The following is a 23,819-nucleotide window of genomic DNA, read 5'->3' as shown; positions in this document are numbered from 1 at the left end:
ACCCCGCCATCATTACTGCACAGAGTGAGTTCGCTCTGTGCGTAATGACGGGCGATACAGGGGCCGGAGCAGCGTGACATCATGGCTCCGCCCCTCATGACATCACGGCCCGTCTCCTTAATGCAAGTCTATGGCAGGGGGCGTGACGACCGCCATGCCCCCTTCCCATAGACTTGTATTGACGGGGGAGGGCCATGATGTCACAAGGGGCGGGGCCGTGATGTAACGATGCTCCGGCCCCTGTATTGCCCGTCATTACGTGCAGAGCGATCTCGCTCTGCGCAGTAATGATAGCGGGGTGCTGTAGCAGCGATTTGGATAGGGGATAAGATGTCTAGGGGTGGAGTACCCCTTTAAATATAACTTTAAGGTTAATAAATGGATTTATTTAATAATTATAGCTATGTTCTATAGTAATGTATAGTACTTACCTTGTTCAGCGTCCCAGGACCTTCGGTCATGTGACCATGTTAGTAACCTCTCTGGTATGTTGCAGGACCTTAGGGGGTCCTTGGTTCACGTGTTACCCACAAATCTCTGTAATGGTGATTGACATCAGTATGGACCAATTAGCGTTAGTCCAGCCCCTGCCCATATAAGGGAGCTGCGTCCAATTATCACTCTCTTAGGTTGCTGCTCTCGTGGATGCTGGACTAACAGGATGGTGCTACGCAACTTTCAAAGACACGCTAGGCCTCAAAACCTCCGGCCTCAGCAGAACCAAAAATCATGAGTTTTACTCTAATTCCTGCTAATGCTAGTGTGACTACTGGACCGCAACTAATTCCCCTAAATCCAGTGGAACAGCGCAATAGACTAAAGACTCTTAATGCTAAAGTCCCAACCACTGTCAATCTCCAAAAGGAAGCTGTTGTTATAAGAGACTGTTGTGTTAATGAAGTGTACAGAAAATCTTCAGTAAAAGTTAACGCTGTTTACAGAAGCTTTCCGGTTGTGGACAATCTGTTATTACTACCTACCTCAAACCCATTATCATCTACCTACCTATCGTTCCTGGGAATGGCAGCGGTAGGAAAAGCTTTATTGAGGAGCCCTCATCCTGGCGTCACGAATAGCAAGGGTTAACAAGCACCCTTTAATACCCACACAGCTACACTCCCCATACCCTACTTCCCCCACAAGCTTACCACATACAATTATAACTCATGCAGGGTATGGTATTCTGTGATACGAGATGGATGCCATGACCTTTAGAAAAGAGCTATAGGCACAACCAGCTGAATACTATAGATAGAGCAATGCACAACACACTATTCCAGTATACTATTTGGAGTATAGTCACGTAGTCAGGTTGAGACTTAATGGGGTACTCTGGTGAAAACCTTTTTTCTTTTAAATCAACTGGTGGCAGAAAGTTATTTGTAAATTACTTCTATTAAAAAATCTTAATCCTTCCAGTACTTTTTAGCTGCTGAATGCTACAGAGGAAATTCCTTTCTTTCTGGAACACTGATGACATCACGAGCACAGTGCTATCTGCTGACATCTCTGTCCATTTTAGCAACCATGAATAGCAGATGTATGCTAAGGGCAGCATGGTGGCTTAGTGGTTAGCACTGCTGCCTTGCAGCGCTGGGGACTTTGGTTCAAATCCCACTAAGGACAACAATAAATAAAGCATAATTATTATAATAACGTCAGCAGAGAGAACTGTGGTCGTGATGTCATCAGAGAGCATTCCAAAAAGAAAATAATTTCCTCTGTAGTATTCAGCAGCTAATAAGTACAGGAAGGATTAAGATTTTTTAATAGAAGTAATTTACAAATATGTTTAACTTTCTGCCATCAGTTGAATTAAAAGAAAAAAGGTTTTCACCGGAGTACTCCTTTAAGGTTCCATAAAGTATGTCTCTTATAGTGATGAGCGGCATTGCCCATATTCGAATTTGCGATATTTTGCGAATATATAGACGAATGCGAATATTCGCATATTTGTGTATTCGAGGAAGAAAACAGTGCGGGGGTTGGCAACTATTGGTTGCTAGGGATGTTGTTGATAACCTCTGACAAGTGAATTTGCATCATTCTAATTGGCCCACTAGTGAAAAGAAGGAATATGCGAATATTCACAAAAAGTGAATATAATTGATTTCGAATATATAGCAAATATATTCGCAATATTCGCTAATTTGCGATATTCGCGATAAAAATTCGAAATGCGAATATTCGCGCCCAACACTAGTCTCTTACAGTAGTTATGTAGTTCCCACATTAGGTATGTAAGTTGGTAGGTAGTTCCCTCATTATGCAGGTAGTCTTCCCATTAGGCAATTATATCCCCACAATTGGCAGGTATTTCCCCTTAGTAGTTAGGTATGTCTCACCAGTATTAAAGGGGTATTCCGGCTTTATACATCTTATCCCCTATCCAAAGGATTAGGGATAAGATGTATGATCGCAGGGGTCCCACCGCTGGGGACCCCCATGATCCCGGTGCAGCCCCTGGGATTCTGTGCCAGGCGCTGCCTCTGAGACGGGGACGTGACGTCACCCCACGCCCCTCCATTCATGTCTATGGGAGGAAGCGTCTCCTAATTTGGAGTCCTGCAAGAAGGCAGGTAGTCCCTCCATTGCCAAAGTAGCACTATAGTAGACAGGTAGTCCCCCTCAGTAGGCAAGTAGTCCTGCATGCCTGCACCAGGGCAGAGATCAAGCTTTTACAGTAAGTAACCTCCCTCTCCACTAGGTCTAGTCTATTCCCCTATAACATTTGGAAGAACACACTGTAGACCCAGGTCTAGAGAGGTTTTAGCAACATGCATACACTGCCCAGTTATATCAGCAGAGGGAGTAGGAATGTTTTGATCAGGTTTACCCTTTCCCAGAGTGTCAAGGACCAACCCTTTCACTGTTCCACCTTCTGAGCAGTGATCTTAAGCCTGCTGTTCCATTTTTGTTTGGGGTAATCCCCTTGATCAAATTCGATCCCGATGAACACTTTGCTGATTCTGAGTAGTGTCACACCTCTGACATCACTTATTGCCCTTCCTCTCGTGAGGAGACCGACATGGTGATATCATCAGCATACACCACCACCCTCAGAGCGGAATCTGGCACCGCCAGGTCCATTCTCACCCCCCGCCAATGGTTTGCAATCAATCCTCCTAAGGAAAGGATCAATTCCAAACACATACAGCAATGGGCTCAAAGGACAACCCTGATGAATGCCAGACCCAACCTCAAAAGAGCGGCCAATCCAACCATTCACAAGTGGGAAACTCTATGCCCCTACTTGTGCCAATCAATAACCCCTCCCCCAGCAGGCCATATCTCAGAAGAACAGTACAGCCCCCCACCTTCTCTAAAGACATATGTTTCCCAGGGAGAGAGGACTCGGCATCTCCTGTAAGCCCCACTGCGACATCTGGAACCTCATCCACAGGCTCCTCCTCTGAAGAGGAAATGTCACGGAGGGCTTGGTTTGAGACACCAATAAGAGGGTGGTCCGTTGTACCTTCCATTGACATCTGGTGGGAGAAGACTGTAACTCTTCGATTCTCTTATTCCACCTATGTCCTTGTTCGTGCTCTCACCATGGAAAGACAGCAAGGAGATGGTATCCTCCTCCTTGTGGATTCTCCCATTCTCCTTATCCAGTTCACCATTCCTCAGGGCCTCAGCAGTGAGACTGGCCTCAGGGATAGAATCAGAAGCCACTCCAGTCTCCTGAGGCTCCCAAGACCCTTTAATCTTCCTATTCCTTTAGCCCTTCTTTAGACACCTCATTTGATCAGGCGTCTTCTGCTTACTTTTCTTCCCTGGCCCCTGCTCCCCTTCAGCCATCCAAACAGTAGAATCCACCTCATACCTTACTCCCACTGGAGCAACAACTGCGTTGATAATGGAACAACGGCAGCGACTAAATGGGTAACCTAAGTCACCACACGGTGACACCTAATCTCTGCACAAGATGCAGCGCGATGGTCTATTTCCCCACACAGAGTGCGCTTCTGCACAGTGTAACTGGCACTAAAATGTGTGGGGTCACCACATCTGTGACAGAGCTTTGGCTGACCCTGTCAGTACATCTGAATACAATTCCTTTCAAGAAAGGTTGGAGATGGTATATGGGTAACAGTGTTTCCCGAATGCTCAAGCTTTACCATAAATGTCCAGGCCCCTGACAAGATGCCATATTCATCCCTGCTCTGTACCGACCTAGCCACATCATAATGTCAATACAAGAGACTGATTTGTTTAGGGTTAAAACGGTCACCCTCTTGACATTGTTTTGGTGAGACACAACCTGAATAGCAAATTCTTGCCAGCCAGGCTTGTTCTTTACAAGCTTTTAATTCGATCAGAAGAGCTCAAGCCCCTCTGGCCGAACAAAGCTGATATCGAACTTAAGGGTACTATAAGGTTTTGAAGTTAATTGCCTTAAAGCCATCTTCCGCAGAAGCTAACAACTTTAGATCTTGTTGGACATGTATCCCTGCCTCTTCATCTCAGCCAGACCAATTTACCACGGAGACCACCTGGATCGGCTGTTGGGAGGGACCACATAGTCTCCCTATGCTTTTCCTAAAGGAAGGCTGCAAGACCATGTCTCTTTATCCAGAAGGATAGATCAACCTCCTTACCCTGCATACCGATGCTGCAACTACTGGGGGTGCAACTGGACCAGGACCTACTTCTCCACCACTTATCTTTGCCCCTTCACCACTCTCCTCCACATAAACCATACTCAAACCATGATCACTATGTGGTAATGGACGAAGCCTCCCCCCCCCCCCACCCCATACCTCCATCTGTGCTACAGCCGATAACACCATTCAAAGCCCCAGACAGATTTTTCTTACTAGATACCCTTTTTCCAACATCCATATCCTCATTCACTTCTACGTGAATTTCCCCATTCATACTGGCTGGACTAGTGTGCTCCAATGCAGATTAACACAATGAGCTGACCCTGTGGCCAGTCCAGGATACACAGAGAGGAGTTATATACAAACGTTACCTGCTCCTGGAGCTTGATCGTTTCTAACATTTCCCTTCCCCCAGGTGCCTCCTCTGGTAACTCCTCCCCAAATGTGAAGTCCTGGAGGCGAACTGGTCATTCCATGAGCTGGATCTGGGCCATCAGCGCCCCTCCCTGGTGACTGGTTCTGCTCTCATCCCCCAAATTGCCAGAACAACTAGATGACACTAGATGTCCTGCAGGGAGCCCACTGTGTGGGGTCAGATGTTGCAGACCCCCGGGTGGATTCAGCTCAACATTATCATCTTCCGCAACATCTCCATCCTGCTCCACCCATGGCTGAAGCCCCCTTAGCCTTCTCTCTTTTTCCTCTTCCATCTGTGCGAAGCAGTCTTCATTTAACAGTTTCTCTTTAAATAAAGCTTATATAAGTTATTTCTCATACAGGTACACCCTTGGTCCTTAAGTGCCAGGGAACAAGGGCGTACCTGTACGCCCTATGTCCTCAACAGGTTACATTGATTGAATCAATAACAACATCGGTAGCAAAAGTATACACGCCCTTAATTATATGTCTATTGGGACCTATACACTGATAAATTATCTTCATAATGTGAAGTCCTGACATTTATAGCAGTAAAATCTAGACTTAATTCAGGACAACATGGATTGCAAAATGTTCGGTTTTCCCTTGTTCCACGTGACAACATTTACATCTCTGTATGATTGACAATATAAACCAAGCCACCCAGAAATCCAACTTATAAATGGGTATAAATACACGTTCTGGTGCCATGCTAATGAACACAAAGGAACAAGGGTTTGATCTGCTCCCTCCATCCCGGCGCCACCATGAACACTCTACTGAGCATCTACATATTCTCCATCACTATCACAACAGGTGAGCCTGGCTTTACAATATGCTGTCTTGTATGGCTCCCAATACCCCTTTATATGTCACATTGTGACACCTTGTATTAGGAGAGCTAAAAACAAGATTGACCTGATTCCAAATGGGAGTTTAAGCGTGTATAGAGAGCAAGATATGATCAAGAGGTAACTATTCTGCCCCTTATACCACAGGGATCGGTCTTGTTTGTCGAAGCTGTAAGAACTACCTTGGAGACAGCTGTACGCTGGCGACCACCGAGACGTGCGCCCCATCCGTCACAAGCTGTTATACCTCCTTGATGGTTGCAAAATTTGGTAATCCATTGTTTTTCTGTGCTATTGTGTTATACCATGTATGTATATGAAGTAGAGGGGCGTGGGTTTTGGGTTATTTTCCATTAAAAGAGGCATCGCTTCACAATTTCGGGGGGGGGGGGGGGGGTCTCCAGGGTAAATGGTTTCACCTGAATGTATCTGACAGGGAATTTTTCTATTGCAGTAGGAATAAGTTACCCAGTGGTCGTAAAATCCTGTGCAACACATGGGGAGTTATGTCATTTTACATACAACATGTCTGCAGGAGTTGAACTGTATAATGAAGTAAAGTGCTGTGAAGGAGATATGTGCAACGAAGAAACAATCAAGTGTAAGTGACTCTTATAGAAACGAAGGGCTCTGCCCTCGCTTGTTGACTGTTTGTGGCTTATTAGCAAGGCACAGATCACATCCCCTGCCTGAATGATTTGGTTCTTGTATTGATTTGTAGTCATGGTCGATGTTATACAGTATCCACACTCACCGCGTCCATCGCTGGGTCAATGAAGGCACATGGAAGGAAAGAGGGTGGAGAGGTAGATGGGGGCACAGAGGCAAACACCCTCTCTCCTTCCATGTGCCTTCCTTGACCCAGCGATGGACGCGGTGAGTGCCGGATCATCCCGTCTTTTTTTTTTTACTGCTGATGTTATACAGTAATTGAGAACTTCATCCACAATCTGATGTTACAAAAACTGGCCAATTGCATTTCAGGAGCTAAGCTATCCTGCTAGGGGCATGTTTGCTAACAAGATTGCTTGTATATGTAGTGACCCCACCAGTGAGCGCAGCTCCAGTAAACTTTTGGTGTAGGTCTGTTCTGCTCAGGCTGTTTATGTGTGTGTGTGTGTGTGTGTATATGACAAGAAAAAGACCCCAGTCCAACTATAATGTCTTCATAAATGCCAAATGGATAGGGTGATGATCAGGGTCGGTGCTACCATAAGGCAGCTAAGGCAGCTGCCTTAGTGTGCCAGCAGTGAGAATTCAGATTAGAGGCAGCAGCCATCCATTACACTGCTCCCCCCCCCCCTCATATGCACGCCCGCTCCCGCCTGCTGCTACTAGCATTCCCCATGAGAATCTGTGCGGCCGCCTCCCCCCTATTCCTCAATCACCTGATGATCGGGGACTCTGCCACTATAAAAGCAGTGGCTTCTGGTAGGACCAGAAGCCACTGCTCTCTTAAAGTGGCAGAAGGCACCCGTGACATGGGACGTCAGTATATGTCCCTGCATTGACGCCCGCTGAGGAGGAGTAGAGAGAGGAGAAGAATAGTGCCACACTGCAACAGAGAAGAGAGGTACATTTGGTCCTTGTGGTGACAATGCTATTATAATCCAATAGATCTGTCATATGAAGGGGTGAGGGGTACATTGTATACTACTGTGTGTGTATTCTGTCTGTATATACTCTCATGGAGATTTATCAAAACCTTTGTAGAGTAAGAGAGTAAAAATGGTGCAGTTGCCTATAACAACCAATCAAATTGCTTCTTGCATTTTCAGAGGCCCTTGTACAAATGAAAGCGATCTGATTGGTTTTTATGGGCTACTGTACTACTCTTCTTCTACACAGGTTTTGATAAATCTCCCCCTATGTGTATTACTATGAGAGGATATACACAGCCAGAGGCGGCTCTAGACTTTGTGAGACCTTAGGCGAAACTGGAACATGAGGCCCCACATTTTTTTCTGATAAGTTCTCATTGTTATATGATCAGTTGTAAAATGGTTGCACTGTTGCTGGAACACCAATATTAAAGGGGTACTCCCGTGGAAAACTTTTTTATATAAATCAACTGGTGCCAGAAAGTTAAACAGATTTGTAAACTTTCTATAAAAAAATCTTAATCTTTCCAGTACTTTTAAGGGTCTGTATACTACAGAGAAAATGGTTTTCTTTTTGGAACACAGAGCTCTCAGCTGACATCATGACCACAGTGCTCTCTGCTGACATCTCTGTTCATTTTAGGAACTGTCCAGAGCAGCATATGTTTGCTATGGGGATTTTCTCCTACTCCGGACAGTTCTTAAAATGGACAGAGATGTCAGCAGAGAGCACTGTGGACATGATGTCAGCAGAGAGCTCTGGTGGCAGAAAGTTAAACATATTTGTAAATTACTTCTATTAAAAATCCTTCTAGTACTTCCAGTACTTTTTAGCTGCTGAATGCTACAGAGGAAATTCCTTTCTTTTTGGAACACTGATGACATCACGAGCACAGTGCTCTCTGCTGACATCTCTGTCCATTTTAGCAACCATGCATAGCAGATATATGCTAAGGGCAGCATGGTGGCTCAGTGGTTAGCACTGGGGACTTGGGTTCAAATCCCACTAAGGACAACAATAAATAAAGCGTTATTATTATTATAATAACGTCAGCAGAGAGAACTGTGCTCGTGATGTCATCAGAGAGCATTCTAAAAAGAAAATAATTTCCTCTGTAGTATTCAGCAGCTAATAAGTACTAGAAGAATTAAGATTTTTTAATAGAAGTAATTTACAAATCTGTTTGGCTTTCTGGCACCAGTTGATTGAACAAAAAAAAAAAGTTATCCACGGGTGTACCCCTTTAAGTGGCAGTGGGACAGATATAAGATTAGGGTGTAACTAGTGTCCCTTGGGCCCATGGCAAATTCTGTCGAGTACACTGGACCATGTTCGCCAATAATTCCAGTATACAAGGAGGGATATTATCACCATGCATATTAAAATTCAAACTGTTACTGACCAAATCCTGTATACTGAGACCAGTATTACCTATAATACCAGTCTACAAGGAGGGATATTATCACCATACATATTACTATCATACTGTTAATGACCAAATTCTGTATACTGAGACCAATATTACCAATAATAACATCATACAAGGGGGGAATATTATCACCATACATATTACCATCATACTGTTACTAACCAAATCCTGTATACTGAGACAAATATTACCAATAATACCAAACAATACAAGAAAAATATACAAAGACCAAGATTCCCACATACAGTTAGAGCTGGGCGGTATGACCAAAAATGTGTACTACGGTATTTTTGTAACTTATGGTGCTTCCACGGTATATAACGGTATTTCTCTCCCCCCTCCCCCCATCATGTGACCTGCGAGCGCTGTTTTGCTTCTCTCCCCCCCCCCAATTAATTATCAGCCCAGCACTGCGCTGTCCCCATCGGGGAACTAATCACATGTCACCCGCAAGCGCTGCCCTCCTGGTCCTCCTGTTTGTTGCGGGCCGCCGGCGCTGGAACTCTATACTGTACGCTGCATCCCTATGCCCGGGCTGCAAAAGATAAACAAAATAAACTTTAACTCACCTCCCGTTGGTCCGGTACTGGCCTCACCTGCTTCCTGGGGATGGGAACGTCGGAGAGCCGTCAGCCTATCACCGGCCGCAGTGATTTTCTGCCTCGGCTGGTGATAGGTTGAGCGCACTGTCTTGTAAGAAGCCGGCTTCTTACATGACAGTGCGCCAAAGGCAGCTTTAAGCAATTGTTAATCCACGGGGCAGCAGGAAGGACAGGTAAGTTCCCGTTCTTCCCCGGCAACCCATCTGCAGCCCGCGATTACATTGCGTAGCTGCAGATGCATGCCCTAGACACCAGGGATTCCCAGCATTTAATGTTTAATTGCCATGATCGCTACTGATCACAGCCTTTAACCATTTCAATGATGGTCATCGGAGCCAACTCTGATGTCCATCATTACCGGCAGATGTCAGCTGCTGATAGCAGCGATGATATGCCGGTTATGACGTGAACCCAACCCGCTGTCCCGCGTCATTTTCCCCTCACCTGACCCATGACATAAAGGTATGTCATAGGTTGGGAAGGGTTTAATATTTTTAACCCCTAGAGGATGCAGGATGTAAATGTATGTTCTGGCTCCCTGTATGGTCTGGCCCCCATGTCAGGAACTGTCCAGAGCAGGATCAGTTGATCAAGTGATTGCTATTAAAAGTCCCGTATGGAGATTTAAAAAAATGTAAAGGCAGTATATATATATATTTTTTAAATATAAATAGGCCCCTCCCCCAATACATGTTTTAGCCACCCCCTCTTTTCCATTTTACAAAAAATAATAATAAATATATATATATTATCCTTGCATTTCGGAAATGTCCGAACTATTAAAATATAATGTCAATGATCCCATACAGTGAACAATGTAAACATAAAAACAGTCATAAATTGCTGTTTAAAATGAGAAGTGATCAAAATGAGAAGTGATCAAAAAGTCACATATGCGCGAAAGTCAGAATAGGGAAAATTTAACCTTACTTATTTTGTTAAAAATAATAGAAAAGTGTGTAACAATGGTTATCGTTTTGTAATCGTATGGACCCACAGAATAAAGATACTGTGCAAAAGAAATATAGGAAAAGGGTCAGCACTCATCCCGTTCATGGTGCTCGCAGATAAGATAATCCAAAATGTAGCAGACGATAAAGCTCACAGCAAATAGACGCGTTTTGGCAGGTTGCTTTGTTCACACCAGTTGAGACTATTGTGAATAAACATTACTGAATTCAAGCAAGAAGTGAGTGCCGAGATTCTCTATGCTACATTTAAGATATTGTGCCACTTTTACTGTACAGTACACTGCATAAATACAAAGAGCAGTTTTCTTTGGTACATTTTTGGGTAAAAAGGAAGGTACAACTGATGGCATGAAAAACAACAAATAATTGTGACCAAACGGGCAAAAATATAAGCAGTGTATAACTACCAGGCAGCACGGTCATAGGCCTCCTTTCTCTTCTGAACAAGAATATAACCCAGGGTGTGAAAACTTATTTCTGAGTCTTGGGACAGGAACAGAAGAGAAGCTTAGGAGATGCCAGCACCGTATCTGTGGCCTTAGAGCATCTGCTTCCGTCTGAGTGGTTTACATAGGTTCATGATCAATCTTCTATTTTATTCCATACGGCTGCGACATCAGAAATCCTAATATCAGATGATTGTTCCTGTATATTGATGTCAATATTTTTATTTACTGCAGTGCCCCCAAAAAACAGCACAGAAAATGGGGTGCAGTGTCCGGTCTGTTATGCAGGTGCAAAAAGCTGTACTCCAACTGGAAACATCAAGTGCCAAGGACCCCAGACAAAATGCTTCACATTCTCCGGGGGAATCTACGATGAGCGTAAGAAGCTTTATATATATATATATATATATATATATATATACATTTGCATACATTGCTGTCATATCATTTTGGATGGATAGATAGATAAATTGATAGACATCTTATCTTTCCTGTACTGAGTGAAGGTCCGGCATGTAAGGACCAGAATTGCAGTAACCAAAGAGATCCCCCAAGGAACTGGTAGCAGCCATTAACCTATGGCTCTCACTGCTCCCAGAAGGACAATGTGAGAACTGGAGGAGCCATCACAGGTGCTTCCCATTTCCAGGTTACCAGAATTTTCCCCCTTACCCAGCCCCCCCTTCCATACCCCTCCCCTTCATCCTTCCATACCCCTCCCCTTCATCCTCCCATACCCCTTCCCTTCGTCCTCCCATACCCCTTCCCTTCATCCTCCCATACCCCTCCCCTTCGTCCTCCCATACCCCTTCCCTTCATCCTCCCATACCCCTTCCCTTCATCCTCCCATACTCCTTCCCTTCATCCTCCCATACCCCTCCCCTTCGTCCTCCCATACCCCTTCCCTTCGTCCTCCCATACCCCTCCCCTTAAACCTCCCATACCCCTCCCCTTCATCCTCCCATACCCCTCCCCTTCATCCTCCCATACCTCTTCCCTTCATCCTCCCATACCCCTCCCCTTCATCCTCCCATACCCCTCCCCTTCATCCTCCCATACCCCTTCCCTTCATCCTCCCATACCCCTCCCCTTCATCCTCCCATACCCCTCCCCTTCATCCACCCATACCCCTCCCCTTAAACCTCCCATACCCCTCCCCTTCATCCTCCCATACCCCTCCCCTTCATCCTCCCATACCCCTCCCCTTCATCCTCCCATACCTCTTCCCTTCATCCTCCCATACCCCTTCCCTTCATCCTCCCATACCCCTCCCCTTCATCCTCCCATACCCCTCCCCTTCATCCACCCATACCCCTCCCCTTAAACCTCCCATACCCCTCCCCTTCATCCTCCCATACCCCTCCCCTTCATCCTCCCATACCTCTTCCCTTCATCCTCCCATACCTCTTCCCTTCATCCTCCCATACCCCTCCCCTTCATCCTCCCATACCCCTTCCCTTCATCCTCCCATACCTCTTCCCTTCGTCCTCCCATACCCCTCCCCTTCATCCTCATATACCCCTCCCCTTCATCCTCCCATACCCCTCCCCTTCATCCTCCCATACCCCTTCCCTTCATCCTCCCATACCCCTTCCCTTCATTTTCCCATACCCCTTCCCTTCATCCTCCCATACCCCTTCCCTTCATCCTCCCATACCCCTTCCCTTCATTTTCCCATACCCCTTCCCTTCATCCTCCCATACCCCTTCCCTTCATCCTCCCATACCCCTGCCCCCTATTTCAGCCATAAGTAGTATGTAAATGCTGCTGTGATAATTCTCATGTAGAATTTCATAAGAAATATGTCAGATCCCGGCATCCGAGCTAAGTGCCTGATTGCAATTGCGAGCCCTATTGCTACGTCACTGCTGGGCACCATTACCACAGGCCAAAATGAAGTTGACCTGTTACCGGTTTCTCATTACATAATATTCTGGTATATTTATATGTCTCAGCACTAGGTAGGTTTGAAGATGGTGCTTTTCAAGGATGTGCCACAGAAAACCTCTGCCTCAATCGTGTCCCAACGTATCCTGAAACCGTCTTCCAAGAAGGCTACACCCTGACCTGCACCGACAGCAAACCCTGAAGACGAGTTGTCAGATCATTTTTTTAAACTTTTTTGCAGTGTTTTTAATCTTATTGTTTACAGAAATTGGTTGTGGGAAACTTACAGATTCACTTCTTATTACTGATAATGGGGATTGTTTTGGTAATTGCTAATTTTCAGGATTAATAAAAAATATATATTTTTATTTAAATAATAAAATCTCCTTGTCTGTTTGGTATTTTTTAACTTAAAGGGGTACTCCGGTGAAAAAAGTTTGTAGTTTTTTTTAAATCATCTGGTGCCACAACATTAAACAGATTTGTAAACTACTTCTATAAAAAAAAAATCTTAATCCTTCCAGTACTTATTAGCTGCCGACTACTTCATAGGAAATTCTTTTCTTTTTGGAACACAGAGCTCTCTGCTGACATCATGATCACAGTGCTCTCTGCTGACATCTCTGTCCATTTTAGGAACTGTCCAGAGCAGCATATGTTTGCTATTGGCATTTTCTCCTACTCTGGACAGTTCTTAAAATGGACAGAGATGTCAGCAGAGAGCTCTGTGTTTCAAAAAGAAAATAATTTCCTAGTATTCAGCAGCTAACAAGTACTGGAAGGATTAAGATTATTTTTTAGTTTTATAGAAGTAATTTACAAATCAGTTTAACTTTCTGACACCAGTTGATAAAAAAAAAAAAAGTTTTCCACCGGAGTACCCCTTTAAAATGAGTTTTCCCTACCTGTTAGACTGGTAATGTGACAATAAACTGATCACAGCTGTAATTTGGGGTAAACCTGGGAATAAGTATTTAGTAAAGCTGGGATCACGCTGGGGTTTTGGCATCCATTTAAAGGGGTACTCTGCTGCTCAGCGTTTTGAACAAACTGTTTCGAACACTGGAGCCGGGAGCTTGTGATGTCATAGCCCCACCCCCATATTATGTCACACCACGCCCCCTCAATGTAAGTCTATGGGAGGGGGCGTGACAGCCGTCACGCCCCCTCCCATAGACTTCCATTGAGGGGGCGGGCATGACATCATAAGGGGGCGGGGCTATGACGTCACGAGCTGCCGGCTCCAGTGTTTGGAACAGTTTGTTCCAAACGCTGAGCAGCGGAGTACCCCTTTAAGGAGTCTATGGTAGATGCCTAACAGTGCCAAGTGGCTTTTGCATATGGAACCCACTGAAAGTGTTAGGACATGTTCACACGGTTAATAACCACATGGTTTTTGGTGCGGAAACAAAGCCAAATGGTGTCACCCCGTTCCTATTACCTTCAATAGGAAAGGGAGAACCGCACAGAAAAGAAGTGGCATGACGTTACACTCTGAGGCTCCCATTGAAGTCATTTATCAATGTTGGTGTGAGGTAGTATAGATTTTACCCGTGTTTGCTGGGTGTATTTTTTGGGCAGTTGCCCAAAATTTACAGGGGTACTCTACCGCCAGCCATCTTATCCAAAGGCTAGGGGATTAGATGTATGGCTGGGACCCCCGTGATCTCCGTGCAGCACCCGAGAACATAGACATGAATGGAGGTGGCATGGCGTGATGTTATGACCACTGCGGCCAGAACCCAGCATTCAATCAGAACAACAGGTGCTGCACGGATATGCCCTGTTCATTCTTTCTGCGGACTCTGCACAGAATGCATAGCTGTCTATGAGACGGCACTTTCCTAGTGCCAGAATATTGTGCCAGCGTCTGCAGTTTGCAAAATGTCAGCACGGAAAATTTCCGTGTGGACATTCAGTACTGTGAACACAGCCTTATAATTCACGGAAACAACCAGCCCTGCAATACAGCAAAAATTCCACAAGATGGCAACAGAGTTAAAGAGTAACTTGTAGGGATTGTATAGTTCAGTGGTCTCAAAGTGTGGACCTCCAGATGCGGCAAAACTTCAACTCCCAGCATGTGACATCACAGTACAGGGATAATACACACAGTGATGTCACAGTACAGGGATAATACACACAGTGATGTCACAGTACAGGGATAATATACACAGTGATGTCACAGTACAGGGATAATACACACAGTGATGTCACAGTACAGGGATAATACACAGAGTGATGTCACAGTACAGGTATAATACACAGTGATGTCACAGTACAGAGATAATACACACAGTGATGTCACAGTACAGAGATAATACACACAGTGACATCACAGTACAGGGATAATACACACAGTGATGTCACAGTACAGAGATAATACACACAGTGATGTCACAGTACAGGGATAATACACAGTGATGTCACAGTACAGGGATAATACACACAGTGATGTCACAGTACAGGGATCATACACACAGTGATGTCACAGTACAGGGATAATACACATAGTGATGTCACAGTACAGGGATAATACACAATGATGTCACAGTACGGGGATAATACACAGTGATGTCACAGTACAGGGATAATACACACAGGGATGTCACAGTACAGGGATAATACACAGTGACATCACAGTACAGAGATAATACACACAGTGATGTCACAGTACAGGGATAATACACAGTGACATCACAGTACAAAGATTATACACACATTGATGTCACAGTACAGGGATAATACACACAGTGATGTCACAGTACAGGGATAATACACACAGTGACGTCACAGTACAAAGATAATACACAGTGATGTCACAGTACAGAGATAATACACACAGTGATGTCATAGTACAGAGATAATACACACAGTGATGTCACAGTACAGGGATAATATACACAGTGATGTCATAGTACAGAGATAATACACAGTGATGTCACAGTACAGAGATAATACACACTGATGTCACAGTACAGAGATAATACACAATGATGTCACAGTACAGGGATAATACACAGAGTGATGTCACGGTACAGGGATAATACACACAGTGATGTCACAGTACAGAGATAATACACAGCAATGTCACAGTACAGAGATAATATACACAGTGATGTCACAGTATATAGATAATACACAGTGATGTCACAGTACAGAGATAATATACAGTGATGTCACAGTACAGAGATAATACACACAGTGATGTCACAGTACAGGGATAATACACAGTGATGTCACAGTACAGGGATAATACACAGTGATGTCCCAGTACAGGGATAATATACACAGTGATGTCACAGTACAAGGATAATACACAGTGATGTCACAGTACAGGGATAATACACACAGTGATGTCACAGTACAGGGATAATACACACAGTGATGTCACAGTACAGAGATAATACACAGCAATGTCACAGTACAGAGATAATATACATAGTGATGTCACAGTACAGGGATAATACACACAGTGATGTCACAGTACAGGGATAATATACACAGTGATGTCACAGTACAGGTATAATACACAGCGATGTCACAGTGCAGGGATAATACACAGTGATGTCATAGTACAGGGATAATACACACAGTGATGTCACAGTACAGGGATAATACACAGTGATGTCACAGTACAGGGATAATACACACAGTGATGTCACAGTACAGGGATAATACACACAGTGACGTCACAGTACAGAGATAATACACAGTGATGTCACAGTACAGGGATAATACACAGTGATGTCATAGTACAGAGATAATACACAGTGATGTCACTGTACAGGGATCATACACACAGTGATGTCACAGTACAGGGATAATACACACAGTGATGTCATAGTACAGAGATAATACACAGTGATGTCACAGTACAGGGATCATACACACAGTGATGTCACAGTACAGAGATAATACACAGAGTGATGTCACAGTACAGGGATAATACACACAGTGATGTCACAGTACAAAGATAATACACAGCGATGTCACAGTACAGAGATAATATACACAGTCATGTCACAGTACAGGGATAATACCCACAGTGATGTCACAGTACAGGGATAATACACAGCGATGTCACAGTACAGGGATAATACACAGTGATGTCACAGTACAGAGATAATATACACAGTGACGTCACAGTACAGGGATAATACACACAGTGATGTCACAGTACTGGGATAATATACACAGTGATGTCACAGTACAGAGATAATACACACAGTGATGTCACAGTACAGGGATAATACACACAGTGATGTCACAGTACAGGGATAATACACACAGTGATGTCACAGTGCAAGAAAATACACACAGTGATGTCACAGTACAGGGATAATACACACAGTGATGTCATAGTACAGGGATAATATACACAGTGATGTCACAGTACAGGGATAATACACAGTGATGTCACAGTACAGGGATAATATACACAGTGATGTCACAGTACAGGGATAATATACACAGTGATGTCACAGTACAGGGATAATATACACAGTGATGTCACCGTACAGGGATAATATACACAGTGATGTCACAGTACAGGGATAATACACAGTGATGTCACAGTACAGAGATAATACACACAGTGATGTCACAGTACAGAGATAATACACACAGTGATGTCACAGTACAGGGATAATACACAGTGACGTCACAGTACAAGGATAATATACACCGTGATGTCACAGTACAGGGATAATATACAGTGATGTCACAGTACAGGGATAATATACACAGTGATGTCACAGTACAGGGATAATATACAGTGATGTCACAGTACAGGAATAATACACAGAGTGATGTCACAGTACAGGGATAATACACACAGTGATGTCACAGTACAGGGATAACGTACACAGTGATATCACAGTACAGGGATAATACACAGTGATGTCACAGTACAGAGATAATACACAGTGATGTCACAGTACAGGGATAATACACACAGTGATGTCACAGTACAGGGATAATACACACAGTGATGTCACATTACAGGGATAATACACAGTGATGTCACAGTACAGAGATAATACACAGTGATGTCACAGCACATGGATAATACACACAGTGATGTCACAGTACAGGGATAATACACACAGTGATGTCACAGTACAGGGATAATACACAGTGACGTAACAGTACAGAGATAATACACAGTGATGTCACAGTACAGGGATAATACACACAGTGATGTCACAGTACAGGGATAATACACACAGTGATGTCACAGTACAGGGATAATACACACAGTGATATCACAGTACAGGGATAATACACAGTGATGTCACAGTACAGAGATAATACACAGTGATGTCACAGCACATGGATAATACACACAGTGATGTCACAGTACAGGGATAATACACACAGTGATGTCACAGTACAGGGATAATACACAGTGATGTCACAGTTCAGGGATAATACACAGAGTGATGTCACAGTACAGGGATAATATACACAGTGATGTCACAGTACAGAGATAATATACACAGTGGTGTAACAGTACAGGGATAATATACAGTGATGTCACAGTACAGGGATAATTCACACAAATATGTCACAGTACAGGTATAATATACACAGTGATGTCACAGTACAGGTATAATACACACAGTGATGTCACAGTGCAGGTATAATATACACAGTGATGTCACAGTACAGGTATAATATACACAGTGATGTCACAGTACAGGTATAATATACACAGTGATGTCACAGTACAGGTATAATACACACAGTGATGTCACAGTACAGGTATATTATACACAGTGATGTCACAGTACAGAGATAATACACAGTGATGTCACAGTACAGGGATAATACACACAGTGATGTCACAGTACAGGGATAATATACACAGTGATGTCACAGTACAGGGATAATATACAGGGATAATACACAGTGATGTCACAGTACAGGGATAATACACAGTGATGTCACAGTACAGGGATAATACACATAATGAAGTCCCAGTACAGGTATAATACACAGTGATGTCACAGTGCAGGGATAATACACACAGTGATGTCACAGTACAGGGATAACGTACACAGTGATATCACAGTACAGGGATAATACACAGTGATGTTACAGTACAGGGATAATACACACAGTGATGTCACAGTACAGAGATAATACACAGTGATGTCACAGTACAGGGATAATACACACAGTGATGTCACAGTACAGGGATAATACACAGTGATGTCACAGTACAGGGATAATACATAGTGATGTCACAGTACAGGAATAATACATAATGATGTCACAGTACAGGGATAATACCCATAATGATGTCACAGTACAGGGATAATACACTGTGAAATTCCAGTGCTGCAGCCTGCCATTGCCTTCAGTGGGATTCTTCTGCACTGTGCACACTGCTGAATTTCCGCGGTGGAAAATTCTGCGGAAATTCTAATTCTGGATAATATACACAGTGATGTCACAGTACAGGGATAATACACAGTGATGTCACAGTACAGAGATAATACACACAGTGATGTCACAGTACAGAGATAATACACACAGTGATGTCACAGTACAGGGATAATACACAGTGACGTCACAGTACAAGGATAATATATACCATGATGTCACAGTACAGGGATAATATACAGTGATGTCACAGTACAGGGATAATACACACAGTGATGTCACAGTACAGGGATAATATACAGTGATGTCACAGTACAGGGATAATACACACAGTGATGTCACAGTACAGGGATAATACACACAGTGATGTCACAGTACAGGGATAATATACACAGTGATGTCACAGTACAGGGATAATACACACAGTGATGTCACAGTACAGGGATAATACACACAGTGATGTCACAGTACAGGGATAATACACACAGTGATGTCACAGTACAGGGATAATACACAGTGATGTCACAGTACAAAGATAATACACACAGTGATGTCACAGTACAGGGATAATACACACAGTGATGTCACAGTACAGGGATAATACACACAGTGATGTCACAGTACAGGGATAATACACAGGGATGTCACAGTACAGAGATAATACACACAGTGATGTCACAGTACAGGGATAATACACACAGTGACATCACAGTACAGGGATAATACACACAGTGATGTCACAGTACAGGGATAATATACACCGTGATGTCACAGTACAGGGATAATACACAGTGATGTCACAGTACAGGGATAATACACATAATGAAGTCACAGTACAGGGATAATACACAGTAATGTCACAGTACAGGGATAATACACACAGTGATGTCACAGTGCAGGGATAATACACACAGTGATGTCACAGTACAGGGATAACGTACACAGTGATATCACAGTACAGGGATAATACACAGTGATATTACAGTACAGGGATAATACACACAGTGATGTCACAGTACAGAGATAATACACAGTGATGTCACAGTACAGGGATAATACACACAGTGATGTCACAGTACAGAGATAATACACACAGTGATGTCACAGTACAGGGATAATACACAGTGATGTCACAGTACAGAGATAATACACACAGTGATGTCACAGTACAGGGATAATACACAGTGATGTCACAGTACAGAGATAATACACACAGTGATGTCACAGTACAGGGATAATACACACAGTGATGTCACAGTATAGGGATAATACACAGTGATGTCACAGTACAGGAATAATACATAATGATGTCACAGTACAGGGATAATACCCATAATGATGTCACAGTACAGGGATAATACACTGTGAAATTCCAGTGCTGCAGCCTGCCATTGCCTTCAGTGGGATTCTTCTGCACTGTGCACACTGCTGAATTTCCGCGGTGGAAAATTCTGCGGAAATTCTAATTCTGGATCATGTTCATTCTTTTGGCCAAATTGGAGATGGCGCATGTCTGAGCAGTCCTAGCCCCGAATGATTCAGTCTGTGCAGACTGAAACTCCACCCAGGAGGAGATTTCATAGTGTGACTGCACCCTAAAGGGTTAAAGGAGTACAGTGGTGCCTTGCAACTTAAAGGGGTTCTCCACCATAAGGTGATTTTAGTACATACCTGCCAGGCAGTAATGGACATGCTTAGGAAGGATCTGCGCTTGTCTTGTCTTAAAGGAGTTGTGTCGGGAAAAATAACTTATCCCTATCCAAAGGAGGGGGTCCGAGTGCTGGGACCCCCGCAATCTCCTGAACGGGGCCCCCGGCAGTCTGCTGGAAGGGGGTGTTGCTGACCCCCACATGGAGCGCCGGGTGTCATGCCTCTTCCATGTATCCTATAGAGACATATGTAGGGGGCTTGTCGGCTGTGGATTCCTGCGTGGGTCAGAACGGCCACTTCCGGCAGACTGCCGGGGCCTCGTTCAGGAGATCGCAAGGGGTCCCAGTGCTCGGACCCCGCGCAATCTATAACTTATCCCCTATTCTTTGGATAGGGGATAAGTTATTTTTCGACCCACTACTCCTTTAAATGGTTATGTTATGAGATTACCATAACTCTATGGCTTTTTGTGAACTGGCTATTTCCTGTTGGAGTTTACTTCTTGAACTACAAATCCCATAGTTTCTTGTTTGTAAGTGTGAGGTCACTTTTTCTCCTTACCACACATCACCCATTGAAACACAAAGCTGGAGAGCTGCATTCCATGCAATAGACCAGTGTTTTTTAACCAGGGTGCAAGCAGCTGTTGCACAAATACAATTAGTTGCAGAATGATCTCCACCACATCCAGCGGTCGCTCCACCCATTAAAGCAGGACAGGCTCCCTGTCATCACATGACTAGTGATGTAATGTCTTGGGTTGCACTGCAACCTGGGAAAACCTGAGACAACAGTCATTTTGTATGCTGTTAAAAATAAATATTGGGGCGAAAATCACATAGGAATTGTGAGAAAACTGTCACACACAGGTACAGACACTATATTATGTACTGCATTAACTTTACAGCCCCTGTAGCATAGTCAAATAAAAACATTTCCTGGAATACCCCTTTAACCCCAATCCAAAAGATAGGGAAAAAGTGTCTGATCACAGGGGGTCTGACCACTGGGACCCCCACGATCTCCTCCACCCGTCTCTTCGCAGGAATGGTGCATTGCAACCCCTGCTCAAATTGGCAGCTACCACGCCCCCTTCATGAATCTCTATAGGCGCGCTGGAGATATAGCATTCGGGTATCACCAGTGGTCAGACCCCCTGCAATCAGACACTTATCCCCTATCCTTTGGATGGGAATAAGTTGTACCGCACTAGAGTACTCCTTTAAAGCACTTTGCACAAAATTGTATTAAAAACACTTTTACATAATTTAAAGGGGCACTCCGGTGGAAAACTTTTTTTTATTGTAAATCAACTGGTGCCAGAAAGTTAAACAGATTTGTAAATTACTTCTATTAAGAAAATCTTAATCCTTCCAGTACTTATTAGCTGCTGCAGAGGAATACTACAGAGGAAATTATTTTCTTTTTGGAACACAGAGCTCTCTGCTGACATCTCTGTCCATTTTAGGAACTGTCCAGAGCAGCATATGTTTGCTATGGGGATTTTCTCCTACTCTGGACAGTTGAAGGATTAAGATTTTTTAATAGAAGTAATTTACAAATCTGTTTTACTTTCTGGCACCAGTTGATTTAAAAATAAAAAATAAATAAAAAGTTTTCCACCGGAGTATCCCTTTAATGAAGTCACCTATTGTTGGCGATTGGCACATAACCAGTCTGGGTTGCATGAACATCTATTATAAAAAGATCTCGAATTATGACTGTATTACACCCTATAAATAATCCTGACACTCTTCACCAAATGCTACCACCAATGTCTCCAAGTTGCAGAACCTGCTGAACTGAAACCGAGAGAGCGAGACAACTACCGGATTGTCGGTACCCTGAGCATGACCCGTCTTTATTCACGTATTCAGAATTAAACATAACAATATTATTCCAGGAAAAAAGAAAAACTTTGTGTGGCACCCAATTAGGGGTACTGTGTGCAGGGTGTTTGGATATGTTTGTGACGCCAGGGCACCGTTAACCTACACTGTATGAGGATACAACAGCTTCTCCTGGGCAAGGCATGCAATAATAATTACAGTGATGCCAGGTTACAGATAACTGTCTCTTTACTTTGCTGGAGGTAGCAGATCTTAAGACCCAGACCCAGACTGAACAGCTCCTCCCCCCTACACTACATAAGGCATGATTCAGGTGTCTCCCATTGGTAAACAGGGTTACCTGGTCACTCTGCCACAGGCCCTTAAAGGGGTACTCCGCTGAAAAAATTGAATTCCCTATTCAAAGGGGACCCCCGCGATCTCTGCTGCGGCACCCCTATCATTCGGTGCACGGAGTGAACTCCGCTCCGTGCCCGATGACTGTCAATGCTACTGTCACACCCCCTCCCATAGACATGAATAGAGGGGGCGTGGCTTGACATCACAAACACGGAAGCTGCAAGCTCTGAGATCATGGGTGTCCCCCGCAGCGGGACCCCCGTGATCTAACATCTTATCCCCTATTACAGGGCAGCAGGAAAAGCACTTTTAAATGGGTACTCCGCCCCTTGTCATCATATCCCCTATACAAAGGATAGGGGATAAGATGTTTGATCGCGGAGGTCCCGCCACTTGGGCCCCCTGCGATCTCCCTGCTGCACCTGCCATTTGTTTAGAGCGTGGGGTGCAGCGCCGGAGGCTCCTGATGGCATTGCAACACCCCTTGTGTTGTCATGGACACGCCCCCTCAAGGCAAGTCTATGGGAGGGGGCGTAATGGGCGAGGGGCGTGGCCATGACATCACCAGCCTCTGGCCCCACATTGCCAGTCATCCGGCACAGAGCGAAGTTCACTCCGTGCACCAGTTGACTAGGATGCCACAGCCGAGATTGCAGGGATCCCAGTGGCAGTCCCCCTACCCCCCCCCCCCACAGACACACACACGATCAGATATCTTATCCCCTATCATTTCGATACCGGATAGGATGTCTAGGGGATGTCTACCCCTTTAAGC

At 44.2% G+C, this 23,819-nt stretch overlaps 2 protein-coding genes across 5 annotated transcripts in view; one reads left to right on the top strand and one right to left on the bottom strand.

The window, feature by feature from the left end:
• Positions 1 to 23,819, bottom strand: part of LOC130294607 (uncharacterized) — an 81,881-nt gene that overhangs the window by 43,822 nt on the left and 14,240 nt on the right. The gene's annotated exons all lie outside the window — the stretch shown is intronic.
• Positions 5,795 to 13,203, top strand: LOC130294615 (phospholipase A2 inhibitor and Ly6/PLAUR domain-containing protein-like). Its single transcript, XM_056544756.1, has 5 exons — positions 5,795 to 5,843; positions 6,026 to 6,158; positions 6,343 to 6,479; positions 11,163 to 11,306; positions 12,890 to 13,203. The coding sequence occupies exons 1-5, from the start codon at positions 5,795 to 5,797 to the stop codon at positions 13,015 to 13,017; spliced, it is 591 nt and encodes a 196-aa protein (XP_056400731.1). The 3' UTR covers positions 13,018 to 13,203.

This window comes from Hyla sarda, chromosome 10, assembly GCF_029499605.1.
Source record: "Hyla sarda isolate aHylSar1 chromosome 10, aHylSar1.hap1, whole genome shotgun sequence".
Taxonomy (NCBI): Eukaryota; Metazoa; Chordata; class Amphibia; order Anura; family Hylidae; genus Hyla; species Hyla sarda.
The sequence above is the reverse complement of the archived record's forward strand: the minus strand, read 5'-3'. Positions and strand labels throughout refer to the sequence as shown.